The sequence below is a fragment of the Phocoena sinus genome, chromosome 20 (genome assembly GCF_008692025.1).
Source record: "Phocoena sinus isolate mPhoSin1 chromosome 20, mPhoSin1.pri, whole genome shotgun sequence".
Classification (NCBI taxonomy): Eukaryota; Metazoa; Chordata; class Mammalia; order Artiodactyla; family Phocoenidae; genus Phocoena; species Phocoena sinus.
This window is the reverse complement of record NC_045782.1, coordinates 11,796,288-11,815,625: the sequence shown is the minus strand read 5'-3', so window position 1 is coordinate 11,815,625 and position 19,338 is coordinate 11,796,288. Positions and strand designations below refer to the sequence as shown.

Genomic DNA, 19,338 nt, shown 5'->3' with positions numbered 1-19,338 from the left:
ACTACTTTGTGTGTGCCCTCCAAGCGTGGAGTCTCTGTTTCCCCCAGTCCTGTCGAAGTCCTGCAATCAAATCCTGCTGGCCTTCAAAGTCTGATTCTCTAGGAATGCCTCCTCCCGTTGCTGGACATCACGTTGGGAAGCCTGATGGGCTCAGAACCTTCACTCCAGTGGGTGGACTTCTGTGGTATAAGTGTTCTCCAGTCTGTGAGTCACCCACCCAGCAGTTATGGGATTTGATTTTATTGTGATTGTGCCCCTCCTACCAGTCTCGTTGTGGCTTCTCCTTTGTCTTTGGATGTGGGGCATCTTTTTTGGTGAGTTCCAGCGTCTTCCTGTCGATGACTGTTCAGCAGTTGGTTGTGATTCCGATGCTCTCGCAAGAGGGAGTGCAAGCACGTCCTTCTACTCCGCCATCTTGAACCAATCTCTCAATTTACTTATTTATTTATTTTTGGCTGCATTGCATCTTTGTTGCTGCACACGGGCTTTCTCTAGTTGTATTGATGGGCTTCTCATTGCGGTGGCTTTTCTTGTTGCGTAGCATGGGGTCTAGGCGCACAGGCTTCAGTAGTTGTAGCATGTGGGCTCAGTAGCTGTGGCTCACGGGCTGTAGAGCACAGGCTCAGTAGTTGTGGCGCACGGGCTTAGTATCTCCGCGGCATGTGGGATCTTCCCCGACCAGGGCTCAAACCTGTGTCCCCTACATTGGCAAGCAGATTCTTAACCACTGAGTCACCAGGGAAGCCCATGGGGTAGCTTCTTTGAGGAAATAACATTACAACTAGGATGCAAAGGTTGAGTAACAGTCAAGTGTGGAGAAGGGGTTACTTGCAAGAAAGTGCATGTGTGAGGGCCAGTGAGAACAAAGGAGTTTGGCCTGTGTCTGAAAAGTTAGAAGAGGCCCTGAGGTAGAGCACAGTGGGAGGTCTCGCTGCAGAACTAAACTTGGGTCCACTTGTCCATGCACGGTAAAACCAATCTACGTACACTGGGTTGCGGTGAAGGAAAGTGCAGTGCTTATTGCAGGCGCAAAGCAAGGAGACCAGGCAGCTAGTGCTCAAAAGGCCCAAACTCCCTGATGGCTTTCAGGGAAAGGTTTTTTAAGACAGGGTGAGGGAGAGGGTTGCAGGGTGCGTGATCAGCCTGTGGACAGTCTTCTGATTGGTTGCTGTTGAGGTGACCAGGAGCCAACATCATCAACCTTCTGGTTCTAACAGGTCTGGGGTCTACTGCTTGTGGGCAGCACACAGTTAACTTCTTCCACCTGGTGAGGGTGTCATTATCTGCAAAACAGCTCAAAGGACGTGGCTCAGAATGTTATCTATAGCCCTTGAGGAGGAACTAAAGGTCTTTGACTTAGTTTAGCTATTATTTTGTCTTGCTTGACTGTTTTCCTTTCTTTCTGTGTTTTCTCCCTTCTCTGATTAAATTTATTCTTTGGAACTGGGGGAAAGCCTAGGAAGCTAAAGTTTTTCTACAGACAGGAGGCATGTGGAGGACATTCTGTCCTGGGAAGGCCACATAGGGTCTTGCTCAATTACAGTTTGCCCTTGATACTAATAGCAATTGGGGGGAGCCTTTGAAAGTTTTAGCTAGAAGCAATGTGATCAGATTGGGACTTTTAGAAAAGAATCAGATTTAGATCTGAGAACTTGAATTCAGGTCCCCTTTTACAGATAGTAGGTGGTGACCTGTGACCAATACTAGAGGCCCAGGCCTCCTGAATCCCATTTTGGGCTCTGGACCAGATGTTTTCACATGAAGCCAGGAAGCGGCTGAGGTGATAGCTTTGCCTCCTTCTCCCAGTGACCACCTCTGAACCCTTTCTCTGACCACCAATGAAGATGCTCACGTTCATGGTTTACACACCCCACCCCCTCTCCCAACCTCCCTGGTCCTTTCAGGGACTTCTCTAAGTGGGAAGGGAGGGTTCAGTCCTGATGCAGGGTGAGTCCTGCTGGGGGGCATGGCGAAAAGTGAGCTGATTTACTTAACCATTCCTCTATTGTTGGGCAGTAAAATTGTTTGAAATGTTATTATAAAAAAGACTGCAGTGCATGTCTTCACATCTATATCATTTTGAGGGAATTTAGTAAGCTACTAAAAGATAAAAACTTGTTTCCAAATGCTTTCCAGAGTTTTATCAGATTATACTCATTAAATGAAAAGGACCAGTTTTATCAGTGCCTTCCTAGTCCTTTAATGTTTGCTCATTTAAAGAGTTTCCTTTCATTTGAATTTCTTTGCAAGACAGTAAGGAAAGTAATATATTGCTCACTATTTGTTTCTTGTGTCTGCCTCTTTTGGTCTTGCCTTCTTTACATTTTCCTCTAAAACACCAGGTATCCATGAAAATATGAAGGAGAAAAGATCAGGACACATTTAAAGTTAACACCTTTTATTTTATAACCAAATTAAAATGTCAGAAAATACATATACTGGTCAGGACCCAGAAAATGCTTGATATCTCCCCCCTTTAATTCTGTGTGCTGGCCTAAGGGGAAACAGCTGAAAGAAAGGTATCTTTTGTAGAGAGCATTCTTGGGTCCACTGGAGAATATGCTCTGAGGAGAGTTGTACCACTTGGAGAGGTGGGGGGCAGGTTGGAACCAAGTGGAGCCCTTTTCCAGACGTGCAAGATGCCATTCCAAATGGGGTGATTTAAGGACTTCCCAGGGCACTGCAGACCCTATCTGGGGTACTCAGAGACACCTGGAGGAAGTCACATTCCCCCCCTTTATCCCCAGGGGTCAGCTAGCCACTGAGAAAGGAACTGATGGGCTTGGGGGGCACAAAAAGGCATCCGTGACTGATCAGTCCTGATGACCACTGCATCAGGAGTAAAGGGCACTTTGCGCTTTTTTTTTATATATATAAATTTATTTTTGGCTGCACTGGGTCTTCGTTGCTGCCTGCGGGTTTTTCTCTAGTTGCAGTGAGTGGGGGCCACTCTTCGCCGCATTGCGGTGGCCTCTCCTGTTGCGGAGCACGGGTTCTAGGTGCGCGGGCCTCAGTTGCTGTGGCTCACGGGCTCTAGAGCGCAGGCTCAGTAGTTGTGGTGCACGGGCCCAGTTGCTCCGGGGCATGTGGGATCTTCCCGGACCAGGGCTCGAACCCATGTCCCCTGCACTGGCAGGCGGATTCTCAATTACTGCGCCACCAGGGAAGCCCGCACTTTGCTCTTTCAATGGCTGGTCCCTATGATGTCACGTTAATAGCACCCAATTTGAAACTTTCCCATTGGCCAGCATCATGGTATTCCAAAGGCATGGAATAGGTAGATGGCTTTAGGCCAGGGCTTGAACATAAGCATAGACAATTCTTGTGATACTGAAATGTCAGCATGGAAAGATCTTGAGAGGCTAGCATGATCATCTTCCTGATGAGGTACACCGAGGGAAAGGGGCTTTCCCAAGTTTGCAAAGTGCTCAAGTTCCTGCTTCTCTTCTTCCCACTTCAAAGCCAGTTTCTGTAAGATTAATGAGCCTCCCACTCATTCACCAAGTTTCTGCAAAAACGTGGGCAGGGGTGATGCTGTTCAAAAGCATGGGAACTGGCTGTGACACCATCCAGAAGCTTTGATGGGGGCCACTGGCCAGTCTGGCTTCCTGAACATGGGGCCTCTGACATGTACGGGAGAGGCCACCTGGAAAGCTTTGCTGGACTTGAAGAAACAGTTAGGTTAAGTCCTCCATGGCAGTAAGTTTAAAGGGGCAACCCTTAAAATTAAAGAACGTTAACTTGATGAAAGCCTCACAGAAGCTGCTCCAGTGACACCGTCTGCATTCCAATTCCTCAGTTGCTCTTTCTCACGTCTTTTCTACATGCGGTTCCCTGACCTGGATGCTTCCCCCATCACCTAGTTACACTGCTACTAACCTCTCTGACTTCAACTTGTGTGTCACTTCCTTGTGGAAACCTGGCCCCTCCTCACTGAGGACTCTCAAAGCACCCCATCCCGTTTGTGATTGATATGTGACCTCTAGACTCTGAGCACCTGGGCAGGGACCGTTTCTGTGCTGCTCGCACTGTGTCACCAGCATTTAGTGCGACACCTGACACAACAGGCACTCAATAAATATTTACTGACTGTGAAGGAGTAGCTGTAGGGAGACATTTCCATTCCAGTATGAAACAAATAGCACAGCTGTCCCGAAGTGTTACGGCTGCTGCCAAGTGATTCCAAAAGCAGGTTAGAAGAAGCCAGACCCAGCTCCTCAGTGGCCGTGACCCCTGCCCTTTTCACTCCCAGACATATAAGTAACATGCTGTGTTATCATATCCAAGGGTTAGCCTTAGAGAGGAAGTGAAACCACAGCAAATCACCTGGAGTTTTCACTTTTCTCTTCAGACAGCAGGTTGGGCTTGCTGACAGGTCACCTAGCAGCCCAGGGGAGGAGCTGCTTGATCTAGAAGGGGTCCAGTTCTGGGGACCACGCCCCTGTGCCCCAGAGGCCAGCCTCGCCAGAGACCTTTCCACCCCTCCAACCCTCTTGTCCAAAGGCCCCAGTGGAAGGATGTTTTCTCCCCGCTCTGTGCGGAGGAGAACCAGAGTCCTCCCAGAGTCCTCCCTCGAGTCAGGGCAGGTGCTCACACAGCACCCAGGCTTGCTGGGTGACGGGCAGCACTGCAGGCCTGGGCTGCCAGCTGGTTTCAACAACCATGATTGAGTTCTAGACCCCTCCCCTTGCGTTTTCGCTGGGGCTCCTCAGCCAGTGCAGAGGGAGAAGCGAGCCAGCCGGCTCCCTAGCCCAGCATATTCTCTTGCATCTGACAGAGGAGACTTGGTCTGACTGCAGGCGGCAGGAAAAATTCATTTCCTGAGGGAAGGCGTGAGTAACCCAGTGGATTCTCAGCAAGACAGGTGAGCCTCTTGGAATTGGTAACACAGGTTGCCTCTGGGACGGGTGGGAGGGAAGCTTTTCACTTCTGTTCTTTTGTACCTCTTAAATTTTGAGTCATTTAAGTATGACCTAGTCAAAATATTTTAATTTAAATGAATTGAGCATAATGCCACTTTCCCAAGGGAGGGAAGGGGGGAATCTGCTTGGTCTCAAGGTAGCTTGCGCTAAGTCTGACCTGGAAATTGATGCCACTCACCAAAACTGACCTTTTGAGAACCAGGTTTTGTATATCTCCTCAAGCACTGCTTCTCAACCTTTCACGTGCGCATGAATCACCTGGGAGTCTTGCTGAAATGCAGGTTCTGATTTAGGGGGATGAGGGAGGGGCCTGAGACTGCATTTCTAACAAGCTCCCAGACGATGCGGATGCTGCTGGTCCAGACCACACTTCAGTAGCAGTGCTTTACAGCCACTGAGGGAGGGGGTTGAAGGCCAACCTAGTAACAACTGTTTCCACCTGACGACTGAGCGCCATTCATCATCTCATTAGCCCTTCAGATGGAGCCCTAGAGGAGACAGGGAGGGAAGCCGGGCAGGGACACTGCAAGCCCCACAGAACAGTGAGAGCCAAACCACACAGGCAGATGTGTCTCCCATCTGGGTGAGACGCTATCCCCTGAGCTTCCCGAGGCTCTCCTTCCTCATGGCCAGCTGCCTCCTCACAGGTCCAGTCCTTTCCCAGTTGCCTCCTTGGCCACCTTTAAATTTCACCCCTGAGGGCAAGGCCACATGTCTCCTTGGGTGTTGGCCAAGGTCCTTCTCTGAGGAGCCATCATTCGCTCTAGGGATTTGTGCAGGTCTCAGCTAGAAGCTGGAGGAAGGCCAGAGTCCTGGGCCCAGCTGTCATGTCTGTCGGCTCTGAAGGGAATTACATACATGCCCCCCTCCCTGGGGGCCAGGTCAGTGTCTCATTCAAGCATCTTTTGGACAGGGCCCAGCCCGTAGCAGGCATCAGTGTTCGTTGTATGAATGAATAACTGAATGCCCTACTAAGTTCTCAGGAAAAATGAAGACACTCTAGGCCCCTGGCCTGCCCTCCACCCTTCCCCTCCCCAGGGCCTCTTCTGCATGAGCCACTGTGGCCACTGGGAGGCTCCCCTCCGCACACACACAACAAAAGGCTTGTAGCAGGATCCCAAAGCGCAGGAGAGAGGGTTGTGCCTGGAAGCCCCGTCCCATGTGGATGACGATGACTCTTCCCAGGTCAGAGCTGTGGGCAGTTCTGCCCTCAAATCTTCACCAAATCTGCTGTCAGCCAACAGCTCTGGCTATGCCTCCACGGTCTGCAGGTTCTGCAGCTGCTCCACATTCACCTTTCCATTCCCCTGGTGGCCAGACCTGTGTGTGGGCGGGTGGGGGCACACAGGGCACAGAGGACGCTTGGGAGCCCTGCAGGCAGGGACGGCCTCCCTAAAGGCAGGCTCCGCCTGCAGAAGCCTCTGGCTGGCAGCGCGGCAGGCAGTGAGCGTTCACAGCAGCAGTCTGAGGGCTCCCTGGCCGCAGCCCAGGCACGGGGAGGCGCTCAGGCCGCGGCCTCGGGAGCTGGCCCAGCAATGAGCAGCCGCTGCGGCCCCACAGCAACAGGCGAGGCTGGCCAAGACCAGCAGGGCAACCGCTCTTTGCTCTTGTAGGCGAAGGAGCTCAGGTGAGCACCCAGGAAGTGACAGGGAGCGTGTGGGGGGCTGCTGGCACAGGCCTACCCCAACAGATCTTCCAGCCTCTCCATTGTTCTTTCCTCACTCCTCTCCATCCTTTGCCTTCCCTCTCCATCCTGGCTTACCGCTCTCCCTTTCCCTGCCCAGGCCCAGCTCCCCACTGGAGGCTGCCAATCGCTGAGTCAGCAGAGAATGGAAGCTCGAAGCAGAGGGCAGCCAGCCCCAGGTCAGTGAACGCCTCTGACGTAGTTCACGAGAGGAGAGTCAGGGAACCCTACTGAGCTGGAGGTTCCCCTGTGTCCAGCCCCCCCCCCAGAACAAAAAGGAAAACAGGCCCAGAAAGGGCCAGGCACCTGCTCAGGGGCACATAGCGAGGCAGGGAAGCAGAGCAGGCCTGAGGGCTGCCTCCTGACTCAGCCCAGGGCTCCCTCCCACGCCAGGCTGTGGTCAGGTCTACAGAAAGCGCCAGGCTGCCCGGGGCTTCTGGGCAGTGCTCAGGGAAGGGTCGCCTGCAGGTCACCTGTCAGCACAGCCACCACTGTCCTCAGGCTAGGGCAGCTCCAGAATTTCCACATCAAAGAGGAGCTTAGGGGGAGGCATCTGATGAGGCGTGGAGGGATGATGGGCCGGTAAGGCAAAACAACCTGATGGAGAACTGGATTCTAGGAACCCACTGCCCAGGTTCAAATCCCAGCTCTGCCATTTATTAGCTGTGTGACTTGAGCAAGTTACTTGACCTCCCTGAGCCTCAGTTTCCTCATTAGAACAGGAGATATTAATGTCCACCTCATTAGGTTGCTGAAAAGAGTTCACATGTACAAAGAACTCAGAGCAGTGCCCAGCAGAGTAAGCCTGAGTAAATGATAGTACTGTTACTGTCTTAACGTGGGCACAGCATAGCAAGCAGACAGGTTTGTGGTCGCTCAGGGGTACCGGAGGGTAACAGGCATCGTGGAGGGGCTAAAGCACCACCAGCACCCCTCCCCCCGAGTCCAGCTTGGATGGGCTCTGCTGGGTCCCTGGCATCCTGCCTTGGGGCCAGGTCACCCAGAGCAGGGAGCACAGTAGCCAGCTGGGCTGTCTCTGCGGGCCTCATTCCTGGCCCTCGGCTGGGCAGCCCCTCACCTGGCAGGCTGGAGGAGCTGCCGGCACACACAGCCATTCTCCTGGGCGCCGACTCCATCCTGCACCTCTGGCTGCTCCGCCAACCCCGCCGCGTCCGGGGCCACGCTCTGCTGCGAGGACTCTGCCATTCGGGCGAGGACCTCTAGGTCCCTGGGCAGGACATGACCCATTAACCCTGGCCTGTGGGTCCCACCTCCTCCCTGGGACTGGTGAGCTGCTCGCCCTGCAGGGGGCGCCCCTCTTCCCCCAGCAGCTCAGCAGGGGTGGCAGGTGCAGTCAGGGCTCAGGGCTCAGCCAGAGAACCAGGGCTGGGGTTCAGTCCAGGCAGATGATGCAGGCTGGCCCTCCGCCCTGTCCCAGGTTGGGGTGGGAGTGAGGGAGCAACGCCCGGTGCATTTCCCGTCCCAGCTCCTCTGAAAACACACACACACACACACACACACACACACACACACTGCCCTAGGCCCCCAGAGTGAGGGGGGGAAATCCGTTTTTTTTCCTTCCCTTACCACTCCACTTCCCTCAACCCCAGCTCACCAGGACCACCAAGTCCAAGAATCCTAAAATTGTAGGTGCTGGAAAGCACTGTATGTAAACCAACACTTTCTCTCATCTCACAGAGAGAGAAAGTGAGGCCCAAGGCGGCCTGGGACTGGTCCAAAGTCACCTGGGGAGACAGTGGCAGGGCCAGGCCTGGAAACGAGGTCTCCTGCCCATGGCCTGGGTGGTCTTGTCTTCTGCCAGCTGCTCTGAAGTAGAATCCAGTTTTGTAGAGCCGGTACTCAGAACATTCTGCCTTACCCAGCCCTTCCAAGGGAGCTCCCCGTATTCAGCCCTGCCTCTACCCGCCAAACGCCGACATAAAACCAGGGTAAGAGTTCTGAGCCCGGGAGCGGGAGAGGCTGACCTAGTGGGCTCCCCGAGGGCCGCTAGTTGGAAGCATAACTGACCTCACTTCCTCATATTTCTTGTCTCGGTAAAAGTGGCTCTTTTTGATGAAGTAGATGAGTACCAAGTCGCAGAAGAAAGACCCCTGCAAAAGAGTTGGGGTCCCTGACTCAGGATCCTAGACTTCCAGAGAGCACCCGGCCACTTGACACCAACTACATCCCATTTGATCCTGCAGCAACCCCTGAGGGGGGCTGCGCTCAGAAAGAGGCATCTTTGTCCAAGGCCACAAAGCTGCTCCATGGTAGAGCCAGAGTTAGCCAGTGGCCCGTCTGACCCCTCAGGTTGAGCACCCCGCACTACCCTGATCCCGTCGGATCACGCCTTCTGCCAGTGTCTGCTGAGCACTGCCCTGGGGTGCGGGAAAGAGTAAGCCAATGAGACTCTCTGGGGACTCCCCCTCTGGTGCAGGAGGCGGGCATATAAATTAAGACAGTGACAATGTCCCATGATGGGGACAGGAGCAGGGGCAGCAGAGAGAAGTTGGGACCCTACTCAGCCTGGGGAGGAACATCTGGGCTGAGTCTTCGGGCTGAATAGGATTTTATAAAAGGAAAAAGGAAAAAACGCCCAGGAAGGGCACTGCAGAGGAACAGGCTCGTCATGCCTGGGAGCAGGGCCAGGAACAGAATTCTGGCATTGCGGGAAGATCCCTCTAGTAGGCAGTGAGAGAGGGACTGGAGGGTATCTGAACAACAAGGACACCACAGCAGCGGTCAAGGAAAGATGAGGAGAGCTGAGCCAACCCAGCGGACCGACCCACTGACACCTGAACACAAGCTCTTCAGACCAGAGTGGATGGCGCAAATACCAGTCTCCTCCACCAGAGGGCGACTCCACCCACTGCACAGAGAGGAGGGGGCGGGGGGGGGGTGGGAGAGGGTTGATGGAGGACCACAGGTGAAGCAGGTCCTCTGACCCTGGGCATTGCACAACCTTCCCTGCCATACCACCCCCCCCCCCAGATGCCAAAAAGGTTATCAATTCCTTGTTCCACAGAGAACACTCCTCTCACCCCCCACCCAGCCTCTACCACTTTTCCCCCTTACCTTCATTTCACAAGTGTGTCCCCAGATGCCTGTGTTCTGATTTACCCCCATCATAAGAAAGTGATGTCTGAAGGTGGCCCCTGTCTCGGGAAGTTACCTATGTAAACGTGCAGGGCTTCCCAACAATGTTGCTGCAGTTAAGAGGAGGCCCTTGGGGCCCACTTTCATCCACTGACCACCTCTCAGGAGCATGGCCTCTTTGAGTCCTGCTACAGGACATGGTGTTCCTGGTCTCAATAAGAAGTCAGTTCCTGGTCTCAATAAGAAGTCAGTCCTAGGTCCCCCTGGAAGCCCCCATGGGGCTGCTGTGACCTCCTGGGCAGAGGAACCAGGGACAAGGCTGCCAGAAACCTTGGCAAGTGGCTTGCTGGTATGGGTGTGAGCCACTCTGATGACTGCCTTGTCTTTAAAAAACTTCCAGAAAAACAAAGGGGCATGAAAGATCCAGAGGAAGCCTTTCCCTGCCCTCCAGCTGTTACTTCCTCTCCGGTGGCCCCTCTGCCCAACTGAAGGGACAGACCTGGACTACAGCCCGACTTCCCTGCCTCTCATTTTTCAGCCCCGTGATTCACAACCGGGGGGCAGTTTGGCGACGTCTGGAGACATTATTGGCCGTCACAACTGTGGGGGAAGGTGCTGCTGGCGTCTGGTGGGTAGAGGCTGAGGATGCTGTCAGACACTCTACAATGCACACAGTCACCCCACAAAAAAAGTGATCTGGCCCTACGTGTCAACAGGGCTGCGGCTGAGAAGCTCTGTGTATAGCCGGATCCTGCCTCTCTTTAGCAGAAGTGGAGACAAGGCTGCGCAGGATCCCAGAGAACCCCCCTCAGCTGCAGAGCCACAGGCAGAAGCCTCTCTGGCTCTGGAAAGAGAAGCCCAGGTAGTCACGGCCACCTGGGGGCTGCGAAGTCCCAGAGAGCCCTCCGCCCTTCACCCCCATCCGCACTCACCTCCCCAGTTCTGGTTCTTTCTGGAGCACTGGGACAACTCCCGTGGGGCAGTGTCCCTGCTGCCCGCCCCCGCGGGTGCTCAGAGGGTAAAGGGGGTGGGGGAGAGGTACTCACCACACCCATGAGCGCCACCCCTGAGCCCACGTTGATGACTGTGGGGATGATGTTGAACTTCCCTGCCTGGAGCACAGAGAGACAAGGTGGGGTGAGGAAGGCAGCAGGACAGCGGGATACCCAGGGACTCCCCCAGAGCCAACATGGGGTCCCCCCAGCATGCCCCACCCTCGCAGGACCTACCCAGCTTCAGAAGGGGAGCCTCACCCACACACCTTGCCGTTCACCATCACATCAAAGCGGATCCCGTAGGCTTTAAACAGCGTGCGGAGCTCCACCCCAGCTGCGTCTCGGTAATACTTGGCAAACCTGGGGGAGACATGGCTTGGGGAGCCCTCGGCCTACCTGTGTCTTCCCTGTTTGGCAACACAGGCTCCACTACCTTGGAGGTTTATAATCCCCCCACGCCAGGACCCTGGCATTCAGCAGGCCCAGGAAAGGTTGGAGACCCCCTTGCTGACGTGACATAAAAGGTTCGTTCAGATCTTTGAAGTTCTTGCCAGACGCTCCCCAAGAGGCAAGGGCTTTCCCACGACTGCTGGGCCAACCCGGACCACCAAGGCACTGATGGGCCTGACCCAGGCCTCAGCTTCAGGGCAAGTCCAGAGCCATGGCCGATGCTTCTCTCCCAGAGGCCCCCTGGCAGCCTCCCTGTACCTCCCACTCTGACACCCACCCCCAGGAAGGGGTGTCATAGCGCTGGCACCCAGGCAAGGACACGAAACGTGGAGAGGGTCATAAGGTGGCAGACTTAGCCCCAGTTACCTGAAGTTGTACCCAGAAGAAAGAGAGTTTTCTGAAAATCTGTTGTCCAGACGGTTAAAATAATAGCGAGGGTAACATTCAGAGGGAGCTCTATCAAGATCACAGTCCCATTCAATCTGAATTCCTATCACACCACCCTTGATGCAAAAGAGACAAGAATCAGTGCACAGAACTTTCTGGAGATACAAGTCACAGACCAGCTCTTCGTGGAGAGCTCAGGCAGGGGGTTGGCCCCACTGGAGCATCCTTCTGGGAGGGAAGAAGGCCCAGGGTTCACACCTCTGGGGTGACTGAGAAAAGTGCGTCGCTAACAGCCCATATCCTCCTGCTTCATGCTCCAGGGAGAAGGGAATGAATGACCCGAGCGAGCACCTACTGGCACCTCACACCACAGCCAGGGTGCCAGTGGGGCTCCTGGCTCGGTTTCAGCTGATGCCCCTGGACTCAGAGCCAGACGCAGGTGCAAGTGTGCAGCACAGCTAATTCTAAGACAGTCCATGGGCAGGTGACTGCAGGGCCACCCCATGGCGAGGGTCCTCCTCCACACCCCCTCCTCACTGCAGAGCTCAAGCCCAGAGCCGGCCAGCCCCACCACCCACCTGCACAGCTATCTCCTGGAAGCTGCTCCCCGTCCAGCTGACCACAGACCCAAGTCGGAAGATGGGGCAGTAGGGGTCCTTGGGGCCAAATTTACAGGACTTCAGGAAAGCTCTGTCTGTGGTGTCCAGCACATTTGTCCTGGGTGGAGGCCATGAAGAGCCAGTGAAAGGAAGGTGAGACTCGCTGTTCCCAGGCCAGAAACCGGGCGTGACCCACACTGAGCCCTTGACTAAAGCCCCTCAGATCCTGACTGCTTTCCCACCCCCCAACATCCTCCAGTACGAAAGGACACAGCCCTGCCGCCACTGCATGGGAAAGGGTGCCCCCTCATCACCCGGTGGGTCATTCCACACAGTGTCCCATACACACGGGCCCACGTACTTGGAGAAGTTGAATTTGGGGAAACGAATGAAGTTCTTTATGTAAACAGTGAAGTCTTCAGCTTCGCCCAGGAGTGGCTTTCTGAAAACCAAGGCAGGACAGTCTGCTCAGGAGGCCCTACCCCGCCCCCTCCATGCCTGTGCGGAGGCTGAAGCCTGTGTGCTCCCTGGGTGCCCTGGAGCCTTTGCAAAGGACAGTCAATTTGATCATGTCGGGGTGGTCCTGGGGCCTTTGTGGGGTGCCCTGGCTTCTCCCCCAGGACACGTCTCCACCATTGGGCTGGGACCCGCTGCCCAGGACTGGGTAACTCCTCAGGGTCCCGAGGTTACAGCCACTCACGCTGGCCTGGACTTTGTCTCCACCGGGCACCAGGCGAAGATCTCACAGGTGCCCTTTTGCTCACTCCCCGCCCACAGGCAGCGGCCAGTCCTCACTCCTGCAGGGGTGGGAGAAGGACAACGCCAGGAACCTCCTGGTTCCAACTCCCCTTCTGCCCCCAGCCGTGTCTACTCCAGGCCTCACCATTTCCAGCCACAACAGGCTCCCCAGGAGGGCAGTCGCTGTCCTCATAGCACAAGGCATCCGGAATGCTTTCACTCTGCCAGGAGAGAAAGGGTGCCTGGCAGGGGGCAGGTGCTTGCAGGGACCCCTTCTCAGAACCAGGTCCCATCCCAGGGTGAGGCCAGGGGTTCCTCCCTTGCCTGTGGCTGCTCACCCCTTGAGAACCTGCTTCTCCCCTGAATAATGCAGGTATGCACGCTGGTGCACACATCCCGCAGGGCCCTTGGAGGGGGTCGACACCCCTGCCTCAGGAGAGGGGTGGACCCCAAGTACTGCTGGCAGCTCTCCCACCCCCTCCCCAGCTCTCTGCACCAAGACGCACCTCGGCACAGGTTTCCTGCCGCTGGTTGGGGGTCACGACCAGGTTGGTGATTACAAAGAAGACATTCTCTCCCTGAGAAACCAGAGGGAGGTTGAGGAACCCCCTCCTGCCATCTGGGGTCCCCCCTTCCCGGGGCTGCCTGGCAGGTGGTGGGATCTCTGCATGGGTGTTGCAGACACTGAGGCCACGAATCAGTGGATCCCACCCACGAGCCTACTGACCTCGGAATCCCAGAGCAGGTATGCTTAGAGGGGTCTCTTCCATGCCCACAACCCCAAACCATTCTGACCTCAGCCCCCAGGGTCCAAGCTGAGATACAGGAGGGGAGAGAGGAGAAGGGGCAGTGATGAGATGGCCCGGCCCCGGCACAGGGAACTGCTCCCAGGGACAGTGGCCAATATAAGGGCAGGGCTCTCGGTGCCAGGCCACCTGACTCACACTGACCTGGAAGTTCTCTGGGTCCCATTTGGTTTCAACAGACTCAGGGTTTCATGGGAACAGAGCAGCCCCGTAAGGCACAGTTGGGGAGGGCTGGGGTTTGGCATGGGGTAAAGGACCTGGGCAGAGTCTATCTGCAAACCCTGCAGCCATCCCAGGCCAAGGGAGACAGTGAATGGAGGTCCCTGGCTCCCCAAGCACTTTCCCATGTCACCCACCCGGATCCAGACCCTGCCAGCCTGGGCCCTTGTGCTGGGTGGGGCTCAGACCTGGGGTGGGATGACATAGTCGGCAACATCCCAGAGCCGCTCCCCAAGCTCTGAGGTGTTGGTGAAGGTCACACCCTTGACTTTGGTGATGATGCTGCTCTGCAGGGATGTGTCCGTGTCTTGGTAACACTTCTTCACCAGGAACACCCAACTGCAGGGAGGGGCAAGCAGGTGGGCGTCAGCCTCATTGCTGCCCTCAGGAAGTTTCCTCAGGCCCCCAGGGTGTGGAGGGGTCAGGCTTGGGGCTCCACCTTTCCCACCAGCTCCCGGGCAGGAGTCACAACTCCCTCTGCCGCCTGAAAGCCAGTCCTGCAAGCAGCAGAGGTGACAAGCAACCCCAGAAGCGAGAGGCTGCTGCTCTCAGGAGCCAAGGCCCTGCAGCTGGGCAAGCCTGGGATGAAACCGGCTCGACCCACACTTGCCATGTGACCCCGGGTGAGCCAATGAACTCTGGGGGTCAACACAGGGCTAAGTGCACCTCCTTCCAGAGGGGTGAGGATGGTTAAAGGACATGGTGTACAACCTGGAACTTACCATGAGGAGACCTCAGACAGATCCAAATTGCGGGAGATTCTACAAAATTAGAGTGCAAAATCCTGTACTCTTTGACACCCAAAACACAAGCAACAAAAGAAGAAATAGTAAGTTGGACTTGATCCAAATTAAGAACTTTTTTGTGCATCAAAGGACACTATCGGGGCTTCCCTGGTGGCGCAGTTGTTGAGAATCTGCCTGCTAATGCAGGAGACACGGGTTCGAGCCCTGGTCTGGGAGGATCCCACATGCCACAGAGCAACTAGGCCCATGAGCCACAACTACTGAGCCTGCGCGTCTGGAGCCTGTGCTCCTTAACGAGAGGCTGCGACGGTGAGAGGTCCGCGCACCGCGATGAAGAGTGGCCTCCGCTTGCCGCAACTAGAGAATGCCCTCACACAGAAATGAAGGCCCAACATAGCAAAAATAAATTAATAAACTCCTACCCCCAACAACAACAACAAAAAGAGTACATGTGAATTCCAGAGTTTACTTATGAGGAGGTTCTATTGGCAAACTTCCGAAAGTCACCAAGAATAAAATTAAAAAAAAAAAAAAAAAAAAAAACTATCAACAAAGTGAAAAGACAACCCAGAGAATGGGAGAAGATATTTGTGACTCACATAACTGATAAGGGTCTAGTACCCAGAATATACAAAGAAGTCTTACAACTCAACAATAAAAAAGACAAGTAATCCAATTTAAATATGGGCTAAGGATTTGAATAGATATTTCTCCAAGAAAGAGATACAAATGGCCAATAAGCCCGTGAAAAGATGCGCAACATCTTTAGTCAGGAAATGCAAATCAAAAAACACAGTGAGATAGTACTTCACACCCAGTAAGACAGCTGTAATCCAAAAAATGGGAAATAACAAGTGTTGGTGAGGATGCAGAAAAATTGGTACTTGCTGGTGGGAATGTGAAAAGATGTAGGTGCTGTGGAAAGCAGTTGGGTAGTTGCTCCAAAGGTTACTATATGACCCAGCAATTCCACTCCTCAGTATATAACCAAGATAATTGAAATCATATATCCACACACAAACTTACACATGAATGTTCTTAGCAGCGTTATTCCTAATAGCCAAAAAGTAGAAACAATCCAAATGTCCAGCAGATGAATGCATAAGCAAAATGTGGTGTATCCACACAATGAGGTATTATTCAGCAATTAAAGGAATAACTTACTGACACAGGCTACAGTATGTATAAATCTTGAAAACATTATGCTAAGTGAAAGAAGCCAGACAAAAAAAGGCCACATGTTGTAATGATCTGATTTATATGAAATGTCCAGAATGGGCTATAGAGACAAAAAGTAGATTAGTGGTTACCAAGGGAGGGATGGTGGTAGGGGAGAATTGCAAATGACTGTTAATAGACACAGGCTTCTTTTGGGGGTGATGGAAACGTCCTGGAATTAGACAGTGGTGATGGTTGTACAACATTGTGAATGTACTAAAACCCACTGAATTGTGTAATTTAACATGGTTGAAATGATGAACTACATGCTATATGAGTTTTACCTCAATTTAAAAATGGTTTTTAAAAGATCCTGCACTCTCCAAAAAACGTCAGTGTCATAAGATACAAAGACAGACTCAGGAGTGATTCCAGATTAAAGGAGACATGACAACTGAACACAAGGCATGATTTCGGATTTTCTTTTCCTATAAAGGTAATTTGGGGGACAATTTACAAAAGGTCTATTGCTTAGATGATAATATTTTTATGTTAATTCCCGAATTTTCATGCTTTTACTTCATTAAATAAGAGATTCCTTGTTTTTAAGAAATACCCATGGAAGAATTTAGGAATCAAGAGACATCACGCCTGCAACCTACTCAACAGAAAAAAGTTGCACATGTATACACACACATAGAAAGAGAAAGGGATAAGGAAAACACAAATGTAGTAAAATGTTAACATTTGAGGAATCTAGGTGAAGGGCATTAAAAAAACTGTACTACTCTTAAAACTTTTCTGAGTGTAAATTACATCAAAATATAAAAAAAAAATTTTTTTAACGAGACGGCACACGTAAATGGCTTAGCACAGCGAGTGCCAGGCACAGAGGAGGAGCTCAATGAATATAACATCAACTTATTACTGAGGTTACTGTTAATTAGAGATTGTCCAGGTCACCCCCCTTGGTAAAGTTGGGAAAACTGCAGCCAGAAGAGGGCAGGAAGCCACCTTCCTGAGGTCCTGCAGCAGTGCTGTGGGATGCCCTGCCTCTCCCAGGCAGCAACCAGGATGCTTCCACCCTCATCTCTGGGGGCAGAGCTGGCATGTCCTGGGGCCCTAGGCTGTCCCATCTCTAAGGACCTCTGAGAGGGTTGGGACCCTTGAGCCAACCAGCCATTTTAGTAGCGACACACTGGGCCTGGCCTGGACAGAAACATTCAGCAAATACTCAAGGAACAACCACCATTCATTCACTCGTTCATTTCACACCTGTCCCCTAAGCAGTTAGGGGATACCAGGCAGGCCCCGCCCTCATGGCATCCCCAGGCTGACAAGGGCAGTCAGCACGAACGTTAAGCAAATGATCCCCTGAATAAGCACGTAATTACATTGTGGGAATTCTGGGGAGGAGCATGCGAGAACCCAGGTGTGAAGGATGAGTGGGCGCTAACGACGTGGGGGAGGAAAGGGAAGCCTGGCTGAGGAGCAGTAAGACAGAAGGCCCTCAGGTCGGGGGCAGCCAGGTGTCTTAGGGATGAAGCCCGGGGATGAAGCCCAGCCTCCGGGTGGGAGTGAGGTGAGGTCAGGGCTGCCCTCCCTGGAGGAGCCTCTACTGCTCCCCAAGTCAGGAAGTAGGAGGGACTCAACAGCATTAAACTGAAGGAATAAAAGAGGCACATCCGCATCCCAGTTGTCTGGTGTCATTTCCTCTCCGCCTGTCCACTCCCTGCTTGGGGGTGAGGCCTCTGAACAGTGCCTGGCTGACCCCAAGGAGCTGCCCCTCAGTTGATGGTGCCAGCTCCTGCAGGGCGGGGGAGGGGGGCAGACAGGAGAGCTGGGTGCCAGGGAGCGTAGAGGGTTTTGGGGCAGGACCCCCAGAGAGGCCAGCCGCAGGTGGGGCGAGCCAGCCAGAAGGGAGTTCTGGGACATGCCCGGCTCCTGAGTTGCCCCTGCCGGGAGCCTGGCACTGAGCTCAGTGACTATAAATAAACCACCGGGGGCCGGCCTGGGCCAGCCCGGGCTAGGGCCCAGGGAGGCTGCCATGACAGCTGCAGCCCAAGCCCCTGCAGCCTCGCCCCCTTCCCAAAGCCCTAGCACTGGCGGCCCCAGCCCTGGAGAAAAGAACTGCCCACGGAAAGCCTCACAAATGGGGGGGCCCCAGGAACCCCGGCGCATCTCATCACCTCAAGAGCCGCTGGGGAGTTGAGGGCTCCCTTCTTACCCCCCACCCTTAAGCCCAACGGTACAAGAAGGGCCGCCTTCCCGAGCAGGGTCCCAGAACCCAATCACAGGGCACCCCCCGCGCCCCGAGGCCAATTCCCAGCCCCCGGAGACCACAGCTGCGGCCCCAGCCGGCCCTTCCCCCTCCCCGAGCCCCGAGCCCCGAGCCCCGGAGAACTCACACCACCAGGTAGGTCAGGATGGAGACCTGCAGCAGCCGGTAGAGCAGGCCCACCTTCTTATTCTTGGCGATGACGTACTTCTCGGTCTTGTAGTCGAAGAGCGACTGGTAGAGCCCCTTGCAGCCCGCCTGCCCCATGGCGCCGGCTCACCTGGCCCGCGATCGCGTCGCCACACGTGTACCGCATGGAGCCGCCCCCGCCGCCGCCCGGCCTCCAGTGTGGGCACCGCTGCGCCCGGGTGCGCGGCTCACCGGGCGGGGTCCGGCGCTTGGCGAGGCCGCGGCAGCGCCGCCCGAGGCCAGGCGGGGGCCTCAGACTGCGACCTTGCCTCCTCCCCTGACTGTGACAGTGACACCGCCGGGCCGCCGCCCGGCCACTGGTCTGCGAGGGCCCTCCCGGCGATCGCCGCCCGGGAGGGGTGCGGTGAGAAGAGGGTCTCCTTTGGAAGCAACGCCCCTTCTCCGCCCCTAAAGAAATCCAGGGGTTCCTCCTATTGAATGGCCGGGGAAACTGAGGCCAGGGGAGGGGGCCTACAACACAGGAAGTGGAGGCGAAGACGGGATAAAGAGCATTGACAGAAAGATACAAACAGCTTTCTTGATTTTTCTTGCTCCCTGGGGCAACCCTCGCCCTCCCCTCACAGGATGGGGGCTGGGATGAAGCGCGCGTTCCTACTGCAGCAGCTGTGGCCGTCCCGTTTAAGCCCCACACTCCGGGGAAGTCAGTTGCCAGGCACGCCCCAGTGGCCAGAGCACGGAGAACTCTGTAGGGCAGGGAGGTTGGGTGGGGTGGGGATGGGGAGACAGGCAGCCGAGGCCTGGGACCTTAAAGATGCCTGGAGAGAGGGCGGGGGCCAGCTGTGGAAATGCTCCCAAAGCAAGAGATGGACCTCACCGAAGCTGCTGAATCTGCAACCCCTCACGGACGGTGGAATTAAATTAGAGGCAGTGGGAACACAGATGAGGACACCTCTGTGAAGATCAGGTTCAGAACGTGGGACAGCCATCGAGAGGCGGGGTCCTGGGTGAGCTCGGTGTGCGTGTGCACGTGTGTGCTGGGCTGTGCACGCTCGTTTTCCGCATTTCACTCGCTGCCATCCTGCAGTCTGACCGGACGTGGTCCTGCTCCTC

General features: G+C 54.6%; 1 protein-coding gene across 5 annotated transcripts; it reads right to left on the bottom strand.

Annotated features, from left to right (window-relative positions):
- Positions 1–4,066: 4,066 nt before the first annotated feature.
- On the bottom strand, positions 4,067–18,869 carry P2RX5 (purinergic receptor P2X 5). 5 transcript variants are annotated; one of them, XR_004347269.1, is made up of 14 exons: positions 18,209–18,869; positions 14,619–14,657; positions 14,085–14,235; positions 13,378–13,449; positions 13,017–13,092; positions 12,834–12,930; positions 12,495–12,575; positions 12,113–12,251; positions 11,514–11,650; positions 10,964–11,057; positions 10,749–10,814; positions 8,635–8,717; positions 7,685–8,433; positions 4,067–6,242 (listed from the first exon to the last, which is right to left on the bottom strand). XR_004347269.1 is itself a non-coding variant. In XM_032615556.1 (14 exons), exons 1-14 carry the CDS (start codon positions 18,343–18,345, stop codon positions 6,173–6,175), a joined length of 1,392 nt encoding a protein of 463 aa, XP_032471447.1. In that variant the 5' UTR covers positions 18,346–18,864; the 3' UTR covers positions 4,067–6,172. The 5 variants fall into 5 exon arrangements, 2 of the variants coding, with proteins under 2 accessions (XP_032471447.1, XP_032471448.1); XM_032615556.1 differs by having other exon boundaries at positions 7,685–7,834; positions 18,209–18,864; XR_004347270.1 differs by lacking the exon at positions 14,619–14,657 and having other exon boundaries at positions 18,209–18,867.
- Positions 18,870–19,338: the final 469 nt, after the last annotated feature.